Source organism: Pelodiscus sinensis, chromosome 1 (assembly GCF_052426305.1).
Source record: "Pelodiscus sinensis isolate ZL-2025 chromosome 1, ASM5242630v1, whole genome shotgun sequence".
In the NCBI taxonomy this organism is placed as follows: Eukaryota; Metazoa; Chordata; order Testudines; family Trionychidae; genus Pelodiscus; species Pelodiscus sinensis.
Window position 1 is genome coordinate 296,017,691 of NC_143052.1, and position 18,825 is coordinate 296,036,515.

The window sequence follows — 18,825 nt, forward strand, 5'->3', positions numbered from 1 at the left end:
ATAGGTGAATTAGTGACTCTAATGAGCCAACTTCATCTTTGATGTAGCTCCAGTACAAACATACAGGAAATAATCTGTCCCATTACCACTTTGTCAAGTTCAAAGCCATTTTCTTTTTAGCAAGGATTTAGTCATACCAGAATAGAAAGCTTTGATACCAACCCTTTAACAATTAGCTGAATCTAATGTACAGAATTAATAAGTTAACCTGCTCCTTACCTGGTTTCACAGGCTCCTAAAAATGCAGCAGAGTTACTGCAACTGCATCCCCCAAAACTGTATTTGAACTTACATGACTTTCTAACAGCTAATCTACCTGTTGCATGTACAAATTAGGGGCATAATTCCATGTATAGGAAATAAGTGTTTGAGTATGCAATTTTAATTAAATGTTTATTTTAACTCACAGGGTCAGTGCTCTTTATAGGAAGAGTTACAAATCCCTCAGAATAAGTGTCCAATGCACTCTACCGTTACTCCTGTGGTCATCTTTCCTTCAGTGCAATTGAGGCACACTATGCATATTTATTAAAAACTGGATATTTACAATTATTTTTCAAAAATCCACAAAGAAGAGCAGATGAATGTTTCACTAAATATCCTTGTAAATAAAATGTATCACATTTGCATTTTGTGTAGCGCACTTTTATTTTGTAGCTGTATAAGTATTATTTACTCTTTTAAAAAAATGGTTGGCATCATGAGGTAACAGGAGACTGACTACAACCAACAGGATGTATAGCAGGTATTTGTACTCTATGCTCACAAGACTGATTCAGCTGAGAGGAGGCAATATCAATCCACCACAAAACTTTACATTATCTTCTATTTTGCAAGTAGTGGTTTATTTCTTGCTCCTGAAATCAAGGTTTTGAACAAAAAATTAGAAACTGAATTAAGTTCCAGAACCAGTTACATTATTACATTGAAGTAACGAGGTAAAGAGACAGCCTGAAATGTTGCCAAAAGAAACAATCCAGTTGAGAGACAGGCTGTTAAGGAATTGGTGCCAGGACACCAGTCTACAAGCCCACTGGAGAATGACTATGTACTTTGGTTGCTAACCTGAGCCACTATGTCCCACACTACCATTGTCACCCGGTCTAGCTAAATTAAAGCTAACATTACTAGTGGGTATACCCATGCTACACTCACACCTTCACTTGCAGTATACACAGTGAGTATCTCTACTCACCTTACGAGCTGAATCAGTAACACCACATGCACTACAGGTTGAACACTTGGGCAGTTTGGCACCCTGAGGACATGACTGGTGCTGAACCAGAGAATTTGCCAAACAAATGGTAGGTCAGTATTATCTAGCAGCACTATCAATACTCCCACTGCTTACTGGGCTCATAGAAGACATTTAGGGATAAATTAGAGATAAACACCATGGAACACTGAGAACCAGGACTGGTGGCTGTAAATGAATTTTATGGGACTGTGGGAAACTACCATACTCTTGATAAGTGGACATGCATCCAGCTAACTAAAATCATGCTGGACCACGGATGTTGCCAGACTAGAGAGGTTCAACCTGTATTTCCAATTCAGACCTTACATTACAAAAATTCCCTTCCCACAACAAACCTCATTAAGGAGCAAAGGATGTGGTGGAGGTAATTTGAAAGATTGCTAAACCTCAAAGAAAAATTAAATTTTGCATTTCTCTGGTGTACATACATGAGATTTGTGATGCTGTTCAGTAAACAGACTTAGAATGTCAACTTATTGCCATAACTATGTAGTCAATCAAAATGCAGCTTTTCATAATTTCTATTTAATTGTGAGAACTGAAGAGTCAGCATTTTCCATGAGGCTTACCATTGTAGCTGATTCCTAAATACTGACAATAAAACTGTGTAGATCTAAAAGGAGGAAGAAAGGGGGAGAGGGAGAGAAAAATGAGCCACTTCAATGAAAACTGTACTCATTCCTAACCACCAAAGATTAAAATAGAAGTTTTTTATTGGTGGAATAACAAAAGTGCTTTTCTTAAATATTTTTCAAAATACATTTGTACAACTTACAATAATATATCCAAAATAACTGTATATACAAAACATTACCTTGTTTAATGTATGTGCTTTTTTGAAAATTACAAAGCAACTTTTTTTTTTTTTTTTTTTTTTGGCAAAGTTCAACCTTAACAGAGATGATAATTTTAAAGGTTGGGTTAAGAAAATAGAACCTGAGGGCAAGTGACACTTAAGTCAATGACAAGCAAGAAATTCTCTATTTTTATTTTGTTAAATAAAATGTTTTAGTGATATTTTTCACATTACAAAAATAAGAGAAATTAAGAAAAAGATTTATGGACACTTTTTCCATCATACTAGAGAGCAGCTTTTAGTCTTTTCAGATAAGGGACTTGAGCCAAGAGTGCATGTCAAAAATGAATGCAGGTAAATACAGCAGTGCCCTACTGTGGCTTTTCTATGGGAAAAACATCTCTTAGCTGCTGTTGACATGGTTGACTTGGTTGGATCTGCGGTGGATTTCTTCCAGAAAACTCTCAAGCTGTTCTATCAGCATTCGTTTTTTAAACCTGAATGGAAAAGAAAGTATACAAATAATGTTGTTAATGTTAAACTCACAGTTAAAGAAATGGACATTTCAAAACCAGACTTAACTCTGAAAACTTTTCAGTGTCCACTGCATACATCAAAGGTTCACTGTATATGTACTGTTGTCTGTAGAAGTTCTGGCAAGTTAGCGCCATAGCACAATTATTTCTTCCGACTCTTTTCTCTGTGTATATATTCACGGACAGAAGTTTAATTAACAGAGTCAACATTACTCAGCGTTTCTCAGTGTTTTCTGGCATGCCTTTCCAGAAAATTGAAGCCAGAAAAACAAACTCAAAACTTAAAAACTAGAGAATACAGAATTAACATATATGCCAATGCGATTTTAAAGCTACACTCTGAGCAATTACCAAATACAGCTATAATACACACATTTCCATGCTGCCTTATCAGATGCTGTAGAATGCATGGGAAATAGGGCATGTGACCAACGAAGGACAGAACTGTACTGAAAAGGATCTGCCATTTCCATCCCCATTCTCAGGGACAGAGCTGTGAGTTTGTGATACAGACCAAGCAACAAAGCATGTCTATTCTCAACTCCTCACCTTGGTCTAAAAACTTGTGTGCTTGGTGCATGTTCTAAGGCTTGGTCAACACTTCCAAGTTTAAAGCACTGCCGTTGGGAGAGAGTTCTCCCACAGCGCTGGGAGTGTGGTCTCCCACAGTACTGGGAGTGTGGTCGTAGTACCTGTAGGTACCAATGACATAGGGAAGGATAGGAGAGAGGTCCTGGAGGCCAAATTTAGGCTTCTAGGAAAATGATTGAAAACCATGACCTCAATGGTAGAGTTCTCTGAAAAGCTTCCAGTTCTATATGGAGGGCCAGGTAGAGAGGCAGAACTGCAAGGTCTCAATGTGTGAATGAGATAATGGTGCAAGGAAGAGGGGTTTACAATTATTAGGAACTAGGGAAACTTTTGGAAAAGAGGTGCCTATACAGGAAGAATGGACTTCACCTAAACCAAAATGGAACCAGATTGCTGGCACTTAAAATGTAAAGGCAGTAAAGCAGTATTTTACAAAAAAGGCTGGGGGAAAACTGACAGGTGCAGAGGAATACATGGATCAGAGACATCCCTTGGGAGAGGTCTATTAATAGAGATTCGCTACGACCTAGTAAAGAAGAGAGGCTGGAAGATAAGATATGTAAAATCAGATGAGAAACAGTCAAATGAAAAAAAGCCTAATTCAATCACATCAAGTAATAACAGACAGCTAAATAGGGACAAATTTTTAAAGTGCTTATATAGTAAGGCTAGAAGTCTAAATAATAAGATGGGTGAACAAGAGTGCCTCGTATTGAATGAGGATATTGATATAATAGGCATCACAGAAACTTGGTGGAATAAGGATAATCAATGGGACATAGTAATACCAGGTATAAAATACATCGGAAGGACAGAACAGGTCATACTGGTGGGGGAGTGGCAAAATATGCGAAAGAAAGCATATTGTCAAATGAAGTAAAATCTTAAATGAATCAAACTGTTCCACAGAATCTTTATGGATAGTAATTCCATGCTTTAATAATATGAATAAAGCTGTAGGGATATATTACTGAACCCTGACCAGGATAATGATAGTGACTGAAATGCGAAGGAAGATTAGAGAGGCTATAAAATTAAACTCCTCAATAATGAGGGGATTTCAAATATATTCATATTGAATGGACGCGTCACCTCAGGATGGGATGCAGAGATAAAGCTTATTGATTCCTTAAATAACTACTTCTTGGAGCAGTTGGTTCTGGAACCCACAAGAGGAGAGGCAATACTCCTCCTCATAACAAGAACTAGGATCACCAAATGAAATGAATAGGCAGTAAGTTTAAAACAAAAGGAAGCATTTCTTCACACAACACCATCTGGAGAGCTCTTTGACCAGAGATGTGACGGCCAAGACTAACAGGGTCACAAAATCATGTGCTGAAGTGTCTCTAGCCTCTGGCTGCCAGAAGCTGGGAATGAGTAACATGAGATGGATCACTTGATCATTACTTGTTCTGTTCATTTCTTGTGAGGCATCTGGCGTTGATCACTGTCAGAAGACAGGATACTGGGCTAAACAGACAAATACAGTAAAACTCCGATGGTCCGGCATCTGATGGTCCGGCACTCCTGATGGTCCGGCACCATCAGGAACCCGGAAGTGCTCCGGGCAGCCGGACCATTGGAGCTGCTCTGCCCCCAGCTTCCCCGATTCAGCCGCTGCTAAAACTGACCAGCGCTGAATCCGGGAAGCAGGGGGCAGAACAGCTGGAGTGCTGCTGGGTAGGTCCAGTAGCGCTGCCCCTTGGGGCTGCGGGACCAACCCAGCAGAACCCCAGCTGTCCCGGATTCAGCCGCTGCTGAAATTGACCAGCGGCTGACTCCAGGAAGCCCGAGACAGAGCTGCTCTGCCCCAGCTTCCTGGAATCAGCCGCTGGTCAGTTTCAGCAGTGGCTGAATCAGGACGCCTGGGGCAGAGCAGCTGGAAGGCTGCTGGGTTGGTCCCACAGTGCCGAGGAGCGGTGCTACTGGACCAACCCAGCAGCACCCCAGCTGCTCTGCCCCAGGTGTCCCGAAGTCAGCTGCTGCTGAAACTTATCAGCGGCTGACTCCAGGAAGCCCGGGGCAGAGCAGCTCTGCCTCTGGCTTTCTGGAGTCAGCCGCTGATCAGTTTCTGCAGCGGCTGACTTGGGGACATCTGGGGCAGAGCAGCTGGGGTGCTGCAGGGTTGGTCCAGTAGCGCCGAGGAGCGGCGCTGCGGGACCAACCCGTCAGCACCCCAGCTGCTCTGCCCCAGGCGTCCCCAAGAGCAGCTGGGGTGCTGATGGGTTGGTCTCGCGGTGCCAAGGGTCGGCGCTACCGGACCAACCCGGCAGCACTCCAGCTGCTCTGCTGCAGGCGTCCCCGATTCAGCCGCTGCTGAAACTGACCAGCAGCGGCTGAATCGGGGACTCCTGGGGCAGAGCCGGACTATCAGAAGGGAGAGCTATGAGGGGGTCTGGGGTAGCATCCCCCCACCCCACCCCAGACCCCTCATAGCCCCCCCTTCTGCTAGTCCGGCATATCTGATAATCCGGCACCCCCTGGGTCCTAAAGGTGCCGGATTATCAGAAGTTTACTGTAGTCTGACCAGGGATGTAAATAACTATTTACACAATTAACTTGTAAGATGACTAAAATTAAAATATTTAACCAGTTAACCTTTGGCCAGGGTCTTGCTCAGCCATCCCAGCACAGCTGAGGCCAGAGTCCCAGCTACCCACCCGGGATGAGTTGGAGAGCCTATGGCACCACTTGCTGGCCCAACACGGGTGTGGCCCTACTTACTGCCCCCCACATGGCCAGCTAGACTCAGCCAGGGCTGCTCACGCCTGCCAGCATTGGCCGTCCAGTTATCTGGTAAGCATTCTGGTAAGCCAAATGCTTACTGGGTAAGTAGTTAACTGGTTAATCTTTTACATCCCATGTCTGACCTAGAATGGCAGTTCTTGTAATTGCTAATGGGAAGCAGGGAACAGTGAATCACAGAAGCATGGAAAGAAGCATAATCAAAGTTTTAAGTATTACATGAGACTAATAGACAGGAACGGGAAGTCAAACCCCCTCTAAAGCAAGGAAGCATCCAGTAATACCTCCCTACCAAATGATGCCTTTGCAAAGATGGGAATCAATTCTGCTAATCTTCAGATGAGACTCAAAACACTTTTTCCTCCAAATGTACCGAGTGACTTCTGTGAATAGCTTTCCAGATGTCTAGCATGCCAATTGGTGCAGGATTTTAATACCTTGCTTGCAGCAACTGAGAGGCCCTAAGGCCTTAGCATTCTGAATACAGTGAGATGAACAGGGTTCAAGTGGCTTGTGTATTCTTGAGATTCATCAGAATTACCTGTATGCCACAATCTTCCAAAGGAGGAATAAAGGTTAGAACAAAATCTTAGAACTACATCTCTGAGACTAAAGAAGAAGGAACTTCCCTTAAACACAAAGGTGTCTGGAGCTTTAATAACAACCTTTTTCTCATATCAACCATGATGGGGTTCTTGTATAAAAGAAAGGCAACATTGTGCTGGGCCCAGTGCAAACAAAGAAGCAATCCCTGTCCCAGAGCTTTGTTTCCTCTTGCACCAGAAACCAAAGTTTGACCAGATCTATCACTGAAATTTCCTTTTTGATTTCTGTCTGGATACCAAAATGTATCAGAAACTAATGAAGAATCTATATTAAACTACATTTCATTTCCAATAGTCAAGTAGTTAACTGTAGATGTTCTTAGCTCAGACAAAGGAGTCTTGTGCTTCAAGAGGCCCAGTTCTTACTAGCTGTACAGTGAGGGATCCTTGGTACTTGCAAGTCCAAGGTGCCTTTTGGGCTAGCAGAGAAGGGGGACTTCAATTCTCCCTTTTCCTCCTGTCTGTTGCCTTTATGTTAACTGTTCTGAGAGGTAGCAGATTCTTTTCTGTCCAGAACATTATTTCCACTGTCCTGGAGAAGCTTTGTCCTCCAATTACTTCCTGGTTTTGGAAGTAAGCACTTTTACTTCAATTATGAACCAATCTCTGTGAAGCAACAACTTTTCCAGTGACGAAAATAAATTGGCCGCTACATTTTCTTGTACCTTCTTCTGACATGGCACTGGCCTCTGTCACATGCCAACATTCAGGGCAGGTGTTGGCTTGGACACACCACTGATAAAGCTAAGGGAGTTAAAAGGATGTATACTCTAAACCAGTGGTTCCCAACCTTTTGGGGCTGCTGGGCACCCACGAGCGGGGCCACTCATACGCCGCGTGCCTGGGGCCAGCGCTGCTCCTGTGAAGTGTGCCCAGGGGCAGGGCCGCCCATACACTGCGCTCCCAGGGCTGGCACAGCCCATGCTCTGAGCGCCCGGGGCTGCCCATGTGCTACATGCCCGGGGCTGGCGCTGTCCCTGTGCCAAGAGCCCGGGGCGGGGCCGGCCCCAATCACTTGGCGGGCGCACAGAAATGGCCCGGCAGGTGCTATGGCGCCCGCGGGCACCACGTTGGGGACCACTGCTCTAAACTCTTTAAAAATGTGTCTTTCAACTATGCTTCCCTACCTGATAAATTTGCTTCCAAGGGTCTAGTATAAAAATTGGATTTGCTTTCAGCACGTATGTACTTACCTGCTCAAAAAGGGACATTCAGATGTGAGCTGAGAATGACACTTAACTTTGCATTGTATCAGGTATGCAGTTCCTTGTCCTTTAAAGGAAATTCTGCAGGCACATTCTGAATAACCTACTAAAGGGGATGAAGCCAATGCACTGAATCAGAAACCCTAGCTTTTGGGCACAACTAGCTATGGATGACCACTACCAGGAAGTCACTGACACAATGAAGTTTTTAACTTTGCCAATTTTTATTATGAGGTTAAAATTGTGACCATTAGGTAAGCAATTCTCTGCACTGGGTTGAAAATCTGCTCTTGATTTTGAACTGATGAGTACTGTTTCCAGCAGCTGCTCAATTATGAATGTCTCTTTTTCCCCCCACAGCCAGCACACTGATGTTGATTAGGTTGATAATCTACAACCTGTGCCTATCTGTGACTAAGACTGGATGCAGGCAGTGGATCAGAAGGAAGAGTCTTGTATAGGAATTTCAAATTCTCATACACAAATGCTCTCTTTGTCATACTGAGGATTTTATTAGCTTGGAGGATATTCTATCAATTTATCCTTAGAAGTTTGTGCTTCAGAATTTTTGCTCTGCTGGAGAAATAGTCCATTCCTGTATAGCAACAAATGTATTGCTATGCTGGCACTGAAATGAGGGTTGACATTTCTCTGCATTCTCAGCTACTAATTTCTCTGAACAGCTTCTCACCTGTATCTGTTTAGGATAGTGGTCACCAAACCAGTAGATCAGGATCTACTGCTAGATCCTGGAATCTTTGACAGGTGACCCTGACAGATTTGACTGGGAGGCTCCAGTGCAAGCACTTCATCTGCACCTCTCAGCACTGCTGTGCTGCTCCTGCCCTCTATGTTGGAGATGCCTCCCCCCCCCCCCCAGCCCAGGGAGCCTCCTGCTTGCTGCGCAGGGCAGATGAAGAAAAGGACAGTGTGCGCTAATGTCAGGGTGACCTTCCCCCACCCTGTACCCCATCTCCACAGAGCAGATGGGGGCAGAGATGGAGAGTTTGCTGGCTGCTTTTGGGAGTGGTGCAGGGCCAGGGTAGGGGTGAGCCTGCCTTAGCCCCCTGCACCACCACCCAGAAGCCACCTGGGGTAAGTGGTGCCCAGCTGGAACCCGCATTACAAACCCAGCCCCAGTCCTGAACCCCTCCTGCACCTCAACTCCCTACCCCAGGCTCAGCTCAGAACTCTTCCCACACTCTGAATCCTTTAGCCCATGAGCAGTGCCTGCATCCCGTCCCTGAACTCTAACCCTCTGCCCCCAGGCTGATAAAAATGAGTGAGGATGGTGGAGGAAGAAGGGATGGAGTGAGTGGGGCGGAGCCTCAGAGAAGGGATAGGGAGTTGGCAGGGCAAGGTTGTTTAAGTCTGAAGTAGATCCTGGATTGCACTTAAATTCAAAAAGTGATCTCATGCTTAAAAAGGTTGGAGACCACTGGTTTAGGATGACTGATGGTTTGCCACAGTTTCCTTGTAGCTACTATGAGAAGCCACTGGTCTTCACACAATGTCGTATCAGAGGTTTGATCAAGTGTAATGGGGTGCACTCACTGCTTGTGAGTGCCCCCGATTGCATGTGCCTCCACTCTGTGGTAGCTCTTTGGTGACTCAGCCCTCCATCCAAGTCATATGCAATCTGTATGTGAAATAAACCCAAAGCAAATCCCTACAGGAGTACAATCCCAACAGGGGCCTCTCTCAGGGTAGGTCTATGCTATGGGACAAGCTCGAATTAAGATACGCAACTCAGCTAAATTGACTGCATAGCTGAAGTCCAAGTAGCTCAACCTTTAGTGCTGTCCAAGAACACTCTCCCTTGAACTTCCCTTACTCCTCATGAAATGAGGGTTACAGGAGTCGGAGTAAGAAGTCCTCCATCTCAACATTATTTAGAAATAACACTGCTGTGTAGACATAGCCTCAGTACCCTCTGTAGTGTCTGCTCTGCAATAGAGTGATGCCCCAGACCTCTTTCCCTGGAGGCAAAGTCTTCACCCTCTCCTGGCCTTTTTGTCCCCCAGCTTTTCAGCTGGATCAGCTCCCCCTGAAATGCCTCACTGTCCTGGCCAATTCCCTGAGCGAGCCTGCCCTCTACTCTGGGTCCTGGCCACGGAACCCTGTACATAGCAGATGTCTGCAACATCATTTTAAATAACTGCATTTCTGCAATAATTTCTTGGTCCATTTCCCCATGGCTGCAGCACATTCTTTACCCTTCAGGGTTTTGTCCCAGTAAAGTCCAGCAGCTAACCTAGAGCAGATCTGCTTTCCTCTAGCTCTAGCAAGGAGCTAAACACCCTCTGGCCAGGCAGCTCTTCTTATGCTAGGCTGCTAGGTCCTGATTGGCTGTTCCCTCACACAGCCACTCCAGGTAGCCTGGAATACCTCTCGATTGCTGTTTTCTGGGGCAGGGTGTGGCAGTACCACAAGGCCTCCAGCTGGGGGCTTCTAGGCCTAGCCTTCCCCATCACATCAGGACAAAACTAGAGATGTTTCATTCCAAGCAAGGTCACACCTAGAACATGTAGCACTTCCATGACACCAACAAGGCTTCCCTTACTAAAATATTATGAAAAATTGTTGGTCTGAACAGATATTGCTGCGGGGTTGTTCAGTGTCTTTTAGAAGCAAGAACCCTTCTGAAAGCAAGACCATCTAACTAGTGGAGGTCTTCTATAAAAAACTTTTTAAAAATGTTTTTATACATTTTAGTTTAACATTTGCAAGCCACTGGCATCCTGACCTGCAAAGTCCTGCATTTTTGGGGGGGGAGAAGGTGCTTGATGGCACACAGGTGGTATTTGCGCATGCTATTTACGGGGCAGATAACATACTGTTCATCTTGGCCTGAGGACTGCTCAGAGGAAGGCTATTGGTAAAAATAACTTAATTTGATTGTGTAATTAACCTAAACATCCCTACAAGTCTGAAAGGTTGCCTGCCTGTGCCTGTTCCTCCAGTCTGGCTAGCACCCAAGAAGTGATCCAGTACCATTCACAGCTTTAACAGTAAATCAGGAGTTGTTTTGAACATTGGAGGAGATTTCTCATTTATAGTTTCATGGTGTGTCTGGTCTGGTCAGTCAGCCTGCAATGCTTCTTAATTAGAGTTTAATGTGGAGCCAGCCTCTGAAACGGGAGTGGTAGAAAGAGACCCATTCCTGCCTTTCAGACTCAGAGCTCGTTTCTGTCTGAAGAGCAGAAGTCACAACTCCCATTCTGCTGATACCTGAAATCCGAGCCACTTTTCCTGGGGGATCAAGGAGCCCTGGGCTGAAAGTGAAACAGTTACAATTTCCATTACACTGCAGCCTGAGGGAGGACTTCACATGGTACAGCAGTAACAACCTATTCTACATGCTTGGGGAAGGCTTAGAGTGCTTAATATGAGCATTGAGAAATCATCTACAAGAAGAGAAAACCCTCAAACATACTCCTTCAGGGCAAGAAGGAAAAGGGGCAGGGGTCTAACCCTGATTTTCATTCCACTTATTTAATACCAAATGCCATCTTGCAAAGGTAGTATCTACTTTTGCCTTTTTGAGGTCCAGAGGTCTAAGGTTTATGAGACTTCCTCTACAGCATCATAAAAATCCCCTGGTTCATGCAAGGAGGAAGGGGAGCGTCGCTGAAGCACTGCTTCCTTCATCTGGGAGTTTCAGACCCACTTCAGCACTGACTTTAGCAAAGCTTTTGATATGGTCTCCCACATAATTCTTGCCAGCAAGTTCAGGAAGTATGGACTGTAAGATGGATAGAAAGCCGGCTAGATTGTCGGACTCAAAAGGTAGTGATCAATAGCTTGACATCTGGTTGGCGGTCGATTTCAAGTGCCCCAAGGATCAGTTCTAGTGCCGGTTTTCTTCAACATCTTTATTAATTACCTGGATGAAGGGATGGATTGCACCCTCAACAAGTTTGCGGGTGACACTAAGCTAGGGGCACAGGTAGATACAATGGAGGGTAGGGATAGGGTCCAGAGAGACCTAGACAAACTGGAGGATTGGGCCAAAAGAAATCTGATGAGGTTCAATAAGGACAAGTGCAGAGTCCTGAACTTGGGACGAAAGAATCCAAGCATTGTTACAGGCTGGTGACTGACTGGCTAAGCAGGAGTTCAGCCAAAAAGGACCTGGGGATTACAGTAGAGGAAAAGCTGGATGTGAGTCCACAGGGTGCCCTTGTAGCCAAAAAGGCTAATGGCATATTAGGGTGCATTAGAAGGAGCATTGCCAGCAGATCTAGAGAAGTGATTATTCCCCTTTATTTGGCACTGGCAAGGCTATATCTGGAGTTTTGCATCCAATTCTAGGGCCCTCATTACAGAAAGGATGCGGATACATTGGTGAGGGTGTAGCGGATGACAACCAAAATGATTAGGGGGCTGGAGACCATGACCTACGAGGAGAGGCTGAGGGATTTGGGCTTATTTAGTCTGCAAAAGAGAAGAGTAAGGGGGGGATTTGATAGCAGCCTTTAACTACCTCAAGAAAGGTTCCAAAGAGGATGGAGAGAGACTGTTCTCCATAGTGACAGATGGCAGAACAAGGAGTGATGGTCTCAAGTTGCAGTGGTGGAGGTTTAGGTTGGATATTAGGAAAAACTATTTCAGTAGGAGGGTAGTGAAGCACTGGAATGGGTTACCTAGGGAGGTGGTGGAATCTCCACTCCTAAAGGTTTTTAAGTCCCAGCTTGACTAAGTCCTGGCTGGGATGATTTAGTTAAGGTTGGTTCTGCTTTGGGCAGGGGGCTGGACTTGATGACCTCCTGGGGTCTCTTCACCTCTATGATTCTATGAACTAATGCCTGCAAGAAATCTAACACCCACAGAATTGGCATAAGTTCATTGTATTGGGGGAAGTGAGGAAGCAAACACCATGCATAGGCCTCCATACACCTTATGAGCTGGAGCACACCTCTGAAAGGGGATTCAAGACAGATGGCACAGCAAAGCATTGGAGGCTAGAGGAGTTGTGTTCCTTGAACTATTTCCATGGTTATTGGAAATTGGGAGGAGTGTATCTACATCCTATCTACAATACACACAAGGATCAAGATTTTGCTCACTACTCAACAAAGCTCTCTAACCTCTGACTAAGGAAATGTGGATTTAGCTTCTTCTGGACAAAGTCAACATGAGGAGTAAAAGGACATCTTTCTGGAGCAAGATCTCAAAGTATATAAGCTCAGATCCTGAGCAAGAATAAGATAGCATGCCAGCGTGCAGATGCTACACAATTAACCGATAAATATCAGTTCCCGTGGACCTGCCTTCCTCCCCGCCGACAGAAGTTGCTCTGCAGCCCATGGAACAGCCTGTGCCCACAGGAGCGTGGGCCTGCTGCGGAGAAAGGCTGCTCTGTGGCAGTAGGCCCTGTACACAGGAGGTCCGAACTCCCTCGGGACAGAGGCTGCTCTGTGGCAGAAGCCTCTGTCCGTGGGGAGCAAGGACCTCTTGTGGACAGGGGCTGCTGCCACCTGGTCTGTGTGGGGAGCTGTTTTTTAAACTGGCTCCCCTCCCAGATTGGCTTCCACCTGTCACCCTGCGCTGCTGCCTTTGTATCAGGGGTTCCTTGGAAGCGGGGCCAGGAGCACACTGGCTGCCAGCCCCGCCTCCAAGGACTATCCAATAGTTGTGTAACTGCTAAGATTTCATGCTGTTATATGAATATTCAATTACATTATATCTAACACATCTACTATAAGATGGTACAGCTCCACTGTTGTCAATGGGTTTATGTTGTTTTACATCATCAAATAATTTGACCCACAATCTTATGATACAGTGGCTCTCAACCTTTCCAAACAGATGACTGTATCCTTCTTCCAGGAGTCTGATTTGTCTTATGTACCACCAAGTTATACCTTACTTAAAAACTACTTGCTTATATAATCAGACATTAAAAAACTACAGAAATGTTATAGCACACTTATGGAAAAATTACTCTCTCACTTTTACCATATAATCATAAAGTAACTGGAATATAAATATTGTCCTTACATTTCAATGTATAGCATATAGAGCAGTAAAACAAGTAACTGTCTGTATGAAGTTTTAGTTTTTACTGACTTTGCTGCAGCTTCTTACATAGCCTGTTGTAAAACTAGGCAAATATCTAAACAACTTAATGTAACCTGCTGGGTGAGAACCACTGTTATGAACAGCTTTAAATCTTTATTGAAGCTTATGTTTAAAAACATTTACATAGTACACAGATTGAGTCAGTTTCTGTGCATCTCGGTGTCATGCTTGTATGATCTAAAATTAAAAGTTTCACCTAACAAGTCACATGATACATATAGTACATAATCAGCACTTTCCCAGATTTAGATTTGCAAGTTTAAAAGTACAGGTTAGGTATTAGTGAACAAGTATTTGGGTACATCACTCACAGAAAGTTTTACAGAGCGTTAGTTGTGGATAGCAGATAAGTTAATGAATGAAGACTGAGTCTCATTCCATCAATATTTGGGGTAGGCTGTATGTCGGAAAATACCATTTGTCAAGGAAGTATTTGGGCTATTTCCTTGTCTGTGTTTATACATAGGCCTTTGAGATGGGAAGCACACTCAAATTTGTCCTTAAGTAGTACAATACTCCACACTGAGGAATAGGACTGATTCTCCTCCATTTTGCACCATTCTTCTCCATTTAAGGCTTATCTACACAGACTTACTGCTCAACAAGCCAGGGTATAAATATTCAATGCACCAGGTTGCTGCACAGTAACTAGCTGATTGAGACTGATACTGTATACTATGGAATTTTTTCAAACAGCAGTAAGTCAAAGTGTAATTGCCACCAGGTGGATTTGAACCTGGGATCTCTGAAGTGAAGTATAGGAGCCTCTACCCTCTGAGTTAAAAGCCAGCTGGCTCCCAGGTGCTACTGCAGAGGTCTCTTGATCTTAACTGTTGCTGTGGTCTAGGTACCCCTTGCATTGCTCAGTAACCACACTAGATGTGTGGGTTACATAAGCACACTACAGAAGTTTTAGTGTATGCTAGACAGGTCCACATGTCAAGTTAGTATGCAGAAAGCTAGTGCCCTGGACAATCACACCCTAGCTTGCTAGATTTATATGGATTTATCTACTTCCTGTTTCTAACACCTTCAGTCATTTCCAAGATATTAAATTGAAAAATGGTGGCAAAGAGCTGAGTTTGTGCAAGTATAAAGGCTTAAACTCCCCCCCACCCCGAAGAACCAATAGATCAGAATGAACTAGAACAGAAGAGATTTCCTTAGGGCTTTTTGCCTGTACTTTGAAACATTTGAGTAGTAACATGAATGCTGGTAACAAATATGTGGGTCTCAATGCAACATATATAGTAGGTACATACACACACCTCTATTTACATACAATACATTGGTAGAATTTGACAAGATTTATAATAACTACATACCTTGAGGCTTCTTTAATAACATTTTGTAAAAATATTAGTCGTGTTTGTAAACTGCCTTGTACATGCTTCAGCAAAAAGAAGATTCTTTCATATTCTTAAAAAATAAAGCAAAAAAAGTTTATTATTAGGTGAAACCAAAATATGTCTGCTGCAACACCCTGTTTTATGAGCATAATTCCAAGCTACATCCCGGGTTTTGTACAGGTTAACTAAGGGTACTGTGTTTGTATTAAGTAGGCAAGTATACACATAGCTTACTTACCTGTAACTGGAGGTTCTTTGAAATGTATGATCCCTGTCCGCACACCACATGTAGGGTTCCTGAGTTCAGAATTTTTTTGCAAGCAGTGTCCTTTGTCCAGCACATGTACCACAGCTCTCCTTCCGCTCTGAATAGAGAGCATAAGAAGTGGTGCAGGCAGACACCTCTCCATTTTCCCATTCTTATTACAATTCAAACAATCCACTGAAGAGGTGACTGAGGATGGGTAGTGAATACGAAAAGGGACCACACATCTCAAATAACTCCCATTACAGGTAAGCAACCTCCATTTCTTTTTTGAGTGATAGTCTCTATGTATATATTCCACATGTGGGTGCTTAACAAGCAGTAGTCAGACAGTGGTTAGATGCAAGAATGCAGCAGCACCAGCCAACTGTAGTACTACTGTCTTCACAACTGTTGCTGCAGATAACAACTGGACCAGAACATAATATCTCATTAAGATATGCAAAGAGCACCAAGTAGCTGTCCTAGGAATCTCTAGGAGGGGTATGTGATGTAGACAGCGTAGCTTGCCCTCTAGTGGACATAGGTACTGGAACTAGGGGTGATGCTGCACCCCCAGGCTTGAAGTGGTTTTCATTATACACAAGGTCAATGGCTCTTATACAACCCCACTATATAAACTGTTCCAGAAACCCTGCTACGGAATGAGCCCTGACAACCTCTCCTTCAAAGGAGAATATAAGTTGACTGATAAAAGGGTAATGCAAACAAGCCAAGATCTATTTTGAAAGTCTCTGAACCAATATAACTTGATCCCTTGAATGCTCTGCAATGGAAAAATAGTTTAGGTATTTTTCCAATATCCTTTTTTTCCTTTGATAAGATAATACCCGTTAGATGTGTACAGAATTCAACTCTTAAGGGATGTAAAAAATTGTTTAAAAATATAACTGTATGACCACCAAAATTAATAGCAGTTACATGGGCTGCAGGCTCTACAGTAAAAAGTTTAAATAAACTCTATATTGCAGAGAAGTCTCCCCAGGAGCAGAGCTCTGTAGCTAGCTAGCTCCCCAGAAATGGGGACCCAGCATGTAACCTGTGGCTGGGGAGCTGAACCTGCCTCGGACAGAAGCTGCTCTGGCAGACCTCACAGGGCTAGAGCAGCATCCTGTTTGGGGAGGACAGGGAGCTCATTAAGGATGAGCAGGGCTCGACAAATCAGTGAATCTACTCGCCAGTGGTGAGTAGATTTCAGCCGGTCGCCCCGTTCACCGGCAGTGCGCGCATGAGCACACGGGTCTGGCGCATGCACAGTGCAGGGCTGGTGAGTAGATTTCACCACGGTTTGTCAAACCCTGAGGATGAGGCTTACTGATTAACTGGTTGACCCAAGTGTTCTCAAACTTCATGATTCTGCAACCCCCCTCTAAGTTGCTCGCAACCCTCCATGGGGTCGGGACCCACAGTTTGACAAATGCAGAGTTAACCATTTACATCCCTATTCTCTCACTTTATCTAAGGCAAGCAATTTTAATTAGATTACCCAGATTGTGTAAACTTGGAAATTACTTCAGGAATAAATCTAGAGCAGAGTTGAAATGATACCTTTTTTAAAAAATAAAGTTTGTAGCAGATACATGTGCTCCCAGTTCACTGATTCTTCTAGCTGATGGCTATTAGAAAGACCAACTTCATGGACAGCTAGGCTACAGTGCATGTGACAAGAGGCTCAAAAAAGAGGGAAGGTTAGTGAATGACAATAAAACAAAATTGGGGTCCCCTGAGTTACTTTCAATCATTGGTGAAGTTTGTATCTGAGAGTTCCCTTCAGAAATTTAGTTATGATAGGATGAGTGAATCTTCTGTAAAACTTGTGGTATCAGTTGGATAGGACGGAAAGCATACCTCAAATGAGCCTTTCATGGTATTTACAAAGCATGTCCCATCAAGCCCGTAGCCAGCACTGCTCTGAAACAGTACTGAGCAAGCTTCCTGTTGTCCTGTGAGGTAAAAAAATCCCAGGCCAGTTATTGGGCAAAGTTATCATCAAGAACCAAGCTATGAATCGCCTTTTTTGTGATTTCTGGAAAAAATGTCTTTTCAGGCAGTCTGCTAAAGAGTTTTGCATGCCTGGTTAATATGCTGCTGACAGTGTTATGCTATGACTGATGCCTCCTGGGATGAGGTTTACCTGGGAGATTGACAAATGCCTTTGATGTCGACTACGGAGTGTCCAGACTACCGCTCTGAGCTGACAAACAGCTCATCGGCTCAGTGCGGCAGCCATTTAAATGTAAATGGAGTGGCGATTATTTAAATCGCCGCTTCATTTTCCTATGCCGGGTAGCCTAATCTACATGTCTCTGTCGCTAGAGGCATGTAGTCTAGATGTACCCTCAGAAAGGATGACTACCTCTCGGTACAGACACAGATCTCATTCCCTTTGTTCATGTTTATATAATACTGTTGTCACATTGTCAAAAACTGTTTGTCTAGACTGGATGAGTGGGAGTAAAGCATCAGACTTGATGGATCATCTGGAGTGGTCATAAGTAACACATATTTTGAATTTTTGCAGGGTCCACCTGTCTTCTGCCACATGATGGCCCATAGGAGCACCCCATCTCAAGAAAGAAGCATCCATAATGGCTGCCTTAGGAGTCCTACTGAGGAAAGGAATCCTCACCTGAATGTTCTCTAGTGTTGTCCACCCGATGGAAGAGTCTAAAACTTTGGGCAGAATTCTCGTGTTGCCCTTCTCTGATTGTATACAGAAGCCAGTCCCAGAGGCAGTAAAGCTGAAGCCTGGCAAACAGTGTCAAGTGTACAGAAGGGGACAAGGCAAGTGCTGACTGATATCCTGTGTTTGATAGAAAACTCATGAACGATCATATTGGATCAGATCAATGCTCCATCCAGCCCACTATCCTGTCTTCCAATAGCAGCCAATGCCAGATGCTTCAGAGAAAATGAACAGAAAGGAGAAGACTCTGAATTAGTCATGTTCTTAACTAAACAGGAATCTCCTGTAGGTGGGTGGGTAGATGTCTGTGAAAATATCTCGTATTGAGAGATATGACCCATGTATCCTCTTCTAACAAAGGAATTACAGATGCCTAAGATATGTGGAATTTTAGTTTTTACATGAACCTGTTCAGTTGTCTCAGATTGAGAACTAGCTTCCATCCTTCAACCTTCTTAGGGATCAAGAAGTAAGGGGAATAGAATCCCGTCCCTTAAGGCTGCAGTGCAACCCTTTCTATGGCTCCCCTTGAGGACAAGGAAGTTCACCTGCTATTACAGAATCTCCTTGTGAAACTGGTCCTTGAAAAAATCTGGGAAAGGTGCCTGGGTAGGAGGTACAAGAAAAATTAACAGACGACCACCCTGAATAGTCTTTAATACCCATTTGTCTGTAGTTAGGGCTTCCAGTTTTTTGGAAAAT

The 18,825-nt window shown here is 43.9% G+C and overlaps 1 protein-coding gene across 4 annotated transcripts in view; it reads right to left on the reverse strand.

Moving 5' to 3' along the window:
• Positions 1-1,953: 1,953 nt before the first annotated feature.
• Positions 1,954-18,825, reverse strand: part of INTS6 (integrator complex subunit 6) — a 104,758-nt gene continuing 87,886 nt past the window's right edge. For 3 of the 4 annotated variants that reach the window (XM_075919091.2, XM_075919093.2, XM_075919089.2), the window contains 2 exons: positions 15,149-15,242; positions 1,954-2,551 (listed from right to left, as the gene is read on the reverse strand). In XM_075919091.2, coding sequence (XP_075775206.1) covers positions 2,458-2,551; positions 15,149-15,242 — 188 coding nt within the window. In that variant the 3' untranslated portion in view covers positions 1,954-2,457. Of the gene's footprint in view, positions 2,552-2,636; positions 2,755-15,148; positions 15,243-18,825 lie in introns of all 4 variants that reach the window. The other variant, XR_012900687.2, reaches the window with a different exon arrangement.